At 41.7% G+C, this 5,946-nt stretch overlaps 1 protein-coding gene across 1 annotated transcript in view; it reads left to right on the top strand.

Moving 5' to 3' along the window:
• LOC125481755 (cohesin subunit SA-2-like) overlaps positions 1–5,408 on the top strand; it is a gene marked incomplete at its 3' end in the record, with an annotated part of 13,199 nt that extends 7,791 nt beyond the window's left edge. Inside the window, exons 4-6 of the mRNA XM_048593663.1 lie at positions 218–310; positions 2,745–2,840; positions 5,205–5,408. Of these exons, the coding sequence (XP_048449620.1) occupies positions 218–310; positions 2,745–2,840; positions 5,205–5,408 (393 nt within the window). The remainder of the gene's footprint in view (positions 1–217; positions 311–2,744; positions 2,841–5,204) is intronic.
• Positions 5,409–5,946: the final 538 nt, after the last annotated feature.

Raw genomic sequence — 5,946 nt, forward strand, 5'->3', positions numbered from 1 at the left:
TTAACTCTGATTTTTTTCTTCACAGATGCTGCCAGACCTGCTGAGCTGTTCCAGCAACTTATGGTTAATGAGGTAATGCTTTGACATTAATCTTGTATCAACGTTGCAGAATAAGTACTGGTGGGTGAATATCTATATATGTTAAAGATGGCTCTGTCTGGCACGCCTAGACTTACAGTGTGGATTTATCTGTCTTTTGCTGGGGATTTTCTTCTAGGTTCAAATGACGAAAGAGAGAAAATCACAGATTGACGATCGGGCCAAGCTCACTGAACATTTCTTTGTTGTACTTCCACAGCTCTTAGCTAAGGTACGTGTATCCCTCTATGCTGTAGTGTGCCTCCTGGTTTGTCCAATTGTATTTCCTTACAGTTGACCGACTTGATAAAGGTGTTCATGAGCCACAGAACTCAGAGTGTTTCATGCTCGATTCCCAGTCTATGTTGAGTATTACAGCTGAGCTGTAACATTACATCTCTAGACAATGGATTGGCTGATTAACCTGAGCTCTGATCTGTAATCTGACACTACAGACAGATGCTTCTCCCACCATCATGTTTATGCCAGCTCTCGGGTCCAGGTAAAAACCGAAAGAACTGTGGATGCTGCAAATCAGGAACAAAAATGGAAGTTGCTGAAAAAACTCAGCAGGCGTGGCACCATCTGTGAAGTAAAAATCAAAGTTAACGTTTTGGGTATGGTGACCCTTCCTCAGAATTGGACATTCAGTGAGGACAGGATGTTTGTTTTCACAATAAAAAAAGCTTCCAACGCTAACTGAGTCCTGAGGAAGGGTCACTGGACCCGAAAAACGTTAACTCTGATTGTTTTCTTCACAGATGCTGCCAGACCTGCTGAGCATTTCCAGCAACTTCTGTTTTTGTTCTTGGATACAGGTCTCCAATTCAGTTCATTATCCACCACACTCCGCTCCCGATTTTCTTTTCTCCACAGCCCTTTTGATTTTTCCTTTCAACTATGTAGCCAAATTCCTTGTCAAAGCGACAGTTGAATCTGCTTGCAAAACCCATTCTGGTAGCTCATTGCAAATGATAACAATGAAATACTGCCTGCAAAACATGTAGGGACATTTAATGAGGACAGGATGTTTGTTTTCACAATAAAAGAGCTTCCGATGCCAACTGTAGCTAGACTGGCATGGAGAGAAAACTGTGTGCAGGCATTAATGGTGAAGAGGGATAACTGCCTTCTATATCATCGAAGTCCAGTGTGGGTCAATGGGACAGGTTTTTGAAGTCCTGCTCTAGGGAAAATTCTTCAATGTCGAGGGCAAGAGAGTGAGACTACTTATTTCAGGTGATTGCGCCCTCTTACTCATCCCCTTGTTGCCCCAAGATTTTCTGGGAATTTCTCGTTGAATGTCACAGGGCACACATCTGTTGTGCTACAGTGTTAAGTATTTTCATGATAAGCTAGAAACAGAATTTTTGGCTTCACTCACTGATCAATTTAGCCATTATGTTACCTGGTACAGCCTGAACAAATTTAACATGACGGCCTCTTTCTTGAAAGGTCTGCAGGGATCTCTCAGCAAATTTGATGATTTTAAGGCATGTCTTGAAATGTTTTGTTTCTCTCTGCACCACCCCTGGACAATGTAAAAGCCCATAGTCTTCTGTGCTCGCTGTCCTACACTGGTTTCTAGCCAAGTAAGGTTTAGATTTTAAAATTTTCATTCCTTTTTTTTTCAAATCCACCTGTGGCTTTGTCCCTCCCTACGAACAGCACAACTCTCCAAGGTCCCTGTGCTCATCCAATTCTTGCCTCCCGAGTGTCTCCAACTGTAAATGGTGATCATATCTTCAGTTGATGAGGTGCCAAGCTCTGGAATTCTCTCCCACTATCCTGACCTCTCTGCCTAACTTTCCTCCTTTAAGAAATTCCTGAAAACTTACCTCTTTGGTAAGTTTTTGCTCACCTGATCTCGTGGGGCTCAGTGTCATGTTTTGTTTTCCTGTGAAACACCTTGCCACATTTTACTGATGTTATTATATAGATGTAAGTTTTTGCTGTTCTGCTTTCTGGCAACAACCAGGACTCCTGATGTTGGTGCCAGGAGTGCAGTCTGGGATCTCTAAGGCCTAAAGTCCTGTTCCCATCCTGAAATATAGGAGCGAGGTCCTGCTTGGGTTGTCACGCTCCTTAAGTGTGCATAAGCCATGTCTGTAGTCTCTTTCAGAGAGAGGGAGATGATTGTGTCACTGGGTTAATAACCCAGAGGCACAGGCAGCTGGTGGAATTTGAATCTAATTGATTAAAAGTTTTGAATTTAAAATTCAGGTATGGTGCCACCAGACTCTCATCAATTATCCCAAAACCCCATCTGGTTCACTAATTAGCGAAGGAAATCGGCCATCCTTACCTGGTCTGGCCTACATGCAACTCCAGAGCTGCAGCAATGTGGTTGACTGTTAACTGTCCTTCGAAACGGCACAGTGAGTCACAAGTCAAGGGCAGTTAAGGATAGTTATCAAAAGCTGACCTTGCCAGTGATGACCATATCTCATCAGAGAATTAAAACCAAATATGGTCAGCTGCTTCCTCTGAGGAACCTCAAACCTGATGTCCTCAGGAGAAGAGGAGAAAGCAACTTGGATTGAAGTGAAGAGGAAAGTGGTACCTAAGACCCTTGGACCTATTTAAGATTGGGTCTGTTGTGCAACTGGAAGAGAATTAGATTTAGTTAATTCCACAGTATTCTGTTTTTTTGTTAAATTTCACAGTATTCTGCTGATAGAGAGAAAGTCATTACAGTCAACCTTCTGCAAATACCTCAGTTCTTTGACCTGGAGGGTTACGGAACCGCACAGCTAGAAAAGGTGAGCCAGCCGACATAATTACCTTATTGCTGATAAGTAACGCGACAAAGGAGTAAATGTGTGTGCAGTCAAAGGGACATCTGAAGTGACTAAAACAAAAGTTGCAAAAATGTGAAGAGAAGTTAAAGAAACAGGAAATGGTTGTTCATAACTTGGGGCAGGAGATGGCATGGCAATAATGGGACGAGGACGAAGGAGGTGTTGAGTGGAATCTTTATAGGGAGATGCATATAAGAGGAGTAAGAGCGAGATAGTAAATCAGTAACATCGATAAAGTAGGCAGAGACAGGAAAGGCATTGATGGCGAGTTAAGTGATTGTCTATCCAGTGATACATTTTGCTGCTGTACAGTCCAGCAGACCCCATTCTGGAAGCTGTATTCAACCTGGAAAGACTTGGCATTCTTTATGTCAAGGGTTAGTGAAAGGAACCAAAGGTTTCATGAAGGTTTTCAGCTTTCCCATCCATTCAGTTCAACCTTCCAGCTTCCTGCTCCCTGTAACTCAAATCTCTTTTGATACATTGATTTCTCAGAGTTCAAATAAACCTCTCACCTTGTCAATGACAATGAATTATCTGAACAGCAATCTTCTTTACAGCTGTCTTCAGCCGTCTCCTGTTGACGTGATACCTTGCTGTCTCATTTAGAACGCCCATCTCCTCCCTTACCATCCTCATTCCATCCCGTCACCCACTTTTTTATGCATACATCAAATCACATAGACACTTGTCACACCAAAGTCCTGGTAAATAATATTTCTCTCACCTCTGGCCTCCAGTGTCACTCTGTCATTATCTTTGTTGACTTTATCAATTCTGTTTTCATCTGTACTCCTCTCATTCTCCCTTTTCCTCGTACATTATAAGTGCACTGTCCAATTCCCATGTACGTTATCGAATGGTCCCAATGACCAGGGAGTCCAGAACCAGGGGTCCTGGATTTGGGGTAGGCCAGTTAGGACTGCGATGAGGAGAAATTTCTTCACCCAGAGTGTGGTGAGCCTTTGGAATTCTCTGCCACAGAAAGTGGTTGAAGTCAAAGCATTGAATATTTTCAAGAAGGAGTTTGATACAATTCTTAGGGCTAAAGGAATCAAAGGGTACTGGATGAAAGTGGGAACACAGTACTGAGTTGGATGATCATATTGAATAATGGAGCAGGCAGGAAGGATTGAATAGTCTACTCCTGCTCTTATTCTCTCTGTTTCTATGTAGTGTTTTTTCCTTGCATCTTCACCATGTTGAGATCAAGACTCATTATGCACTGCCCAAATTCTCTTTTTTCCCCCCAGGACCTTTAAACTCTCCTGTACGATACACTCTTCACTAATAACGTTTAAATAGCAACTAAACATCCATCAGTTAAAAAACAAGATGAATTTTCACCCAACAATAAGGTAGATGTAAAATATGCATCAAAGCTGAAAGCTGTTGGAGATGTGAAGATGAAAAAGGAAGCTATATTGTCTTGGGTGGGTATAAAAACTTGGTTAAAAGGTCCAAGGGATTGTGAGGAAGAACTGTAGAGTTCAGAGTTGTATGCTTATTGTGGAGGCTGTTAGTTAACTTCATTTACACAATGGTCATCAGTTTGCTGGCCAGTTACATTTTAAGGATACAGCCTCATGATCAGTCACTATGTTAAAATCATACTTAATTTAACATTAACCAATACAATGTAACATATGAAGTTGGCAAATATCTTTTAAAGTTTTCCTGTCACTTGAAAGGAAACTGGATGACTATATATGAATGCACTTTTCATGTTGTGGTAATATAAGTGAAAAGAAGGTGTTCCTAAAATTAGACAATTCTCTTCAATGATACAGAATAATAATATAAATTTAGAAGCAGAATTTATTGTTTAAACATTTAAGCATCTCCAGCAACATTTTATTTCCTACAGGAATGAGCTCCATAGTTTAAATTGTTCCCTTTCTGGGGTTGAGAAATTCAATGGTTTTGCAGGAACATAAAATCTCATTTTAAAAGGTACTTTCTGTGAGAAGTACTGGAGCTGGCTTTCAATGGTGGCTTTAACTGGTAACTGGTGTGTAGTTCCAGCAATTTCATGAACTTTGCCTAGAGGTTGAGGGCAAGCTGTTGTTTTTGGGTGAGGCTAATGCTGGAGTGCCACACATTCTTTGGCAAATTGTGACAAGTTATAATTAACGGGGCATACCTTCCTTTGTAGAGGTTGCTGGGTTTATTTACGTGTTTCATAAGTAATGAGGGCTATTAGATTCACCATTCCTTTTGGCTGCAAATTCTGAGGCCTGTTTCCTAAAGAGGACACTTGGGAATGTTTTGGTAGTCGGATTTTGCTGATCTTCCAGACGCTGATTTTTCTTTGGGAATTCACAGCATTTGGATACCTTACTGAAGCAGTTAAGGGAAATTGTGGAGGAACAGACGGATTCCGAAGTCTTGGAATTCTGTTCGAAGACATACCTTGTCCTCAGTAATGAAGAATGGGCTACTCAGGACCAAGTAGATTCTGCAAAGCATCAACTGTTTGATCAGCTGGTGACCAGGTTCAACAGGGTGCTGATGGACTTCCTCCATAAGGTACAGCCTTTATCTTTTCTATTTCTCACCTTTGCAGCATGCTAGCTGACCTGCAGGGACAGTATGGCTTTCCGAAAATGAATTAAAAACTTAGACAAAAGAGCTAAAATCAAGGGTCACTGCTCTTGGCATAAAAGACTACATTTGACTAAATGTGGCATCAGGGAGTCCTAGCAAGTGAGGGTTCTCGTGGTGCAGTGGTAGTGTCCCTACCTTTGAGCCAGAAGACCCGGGTTCAAGTCTGTCCTGTTCCAGAGATGTGTCATAACATCTCTGAACAGATTCATTAAAAATATCTTCACAATAGGTCAAATCTTGTTGAGGTTGGTTGGCTCGCCGAGCTGGTTTGTTGTTCCGCAGACGTTTCGTTACCTTGTTTGGTAACATCCTCAGTGCAGCCTCTGATGAAGCGTCGGTGTGTTTTCCTGCCTGGTTTTTAAACTCTGGGGTCTGTTGCGATGGATTGCCTCACTTTCAGGTTTCCTCCGTAGTGGAATGTATATGGGGTCGAGTTCAATGTGTTTATTAATAGCATGCT

This window comes from Rhincodon typus, unplaced genomic scaffold (genome assembly GCF_021869965.1).
Source record: "Rhincodon typus isolate 14 unplaced genomic scaffold, sRhiTyp1.1 hic_rhity00003431, whole genome shotgun sequence".
Taxonomy (NCBI): Eukaryota; Metazoa; Chordata; class Chondrichthyes; order Orectolobiformes; family Rhincodontidae; genus Rhincodon; species Rhincodon typus.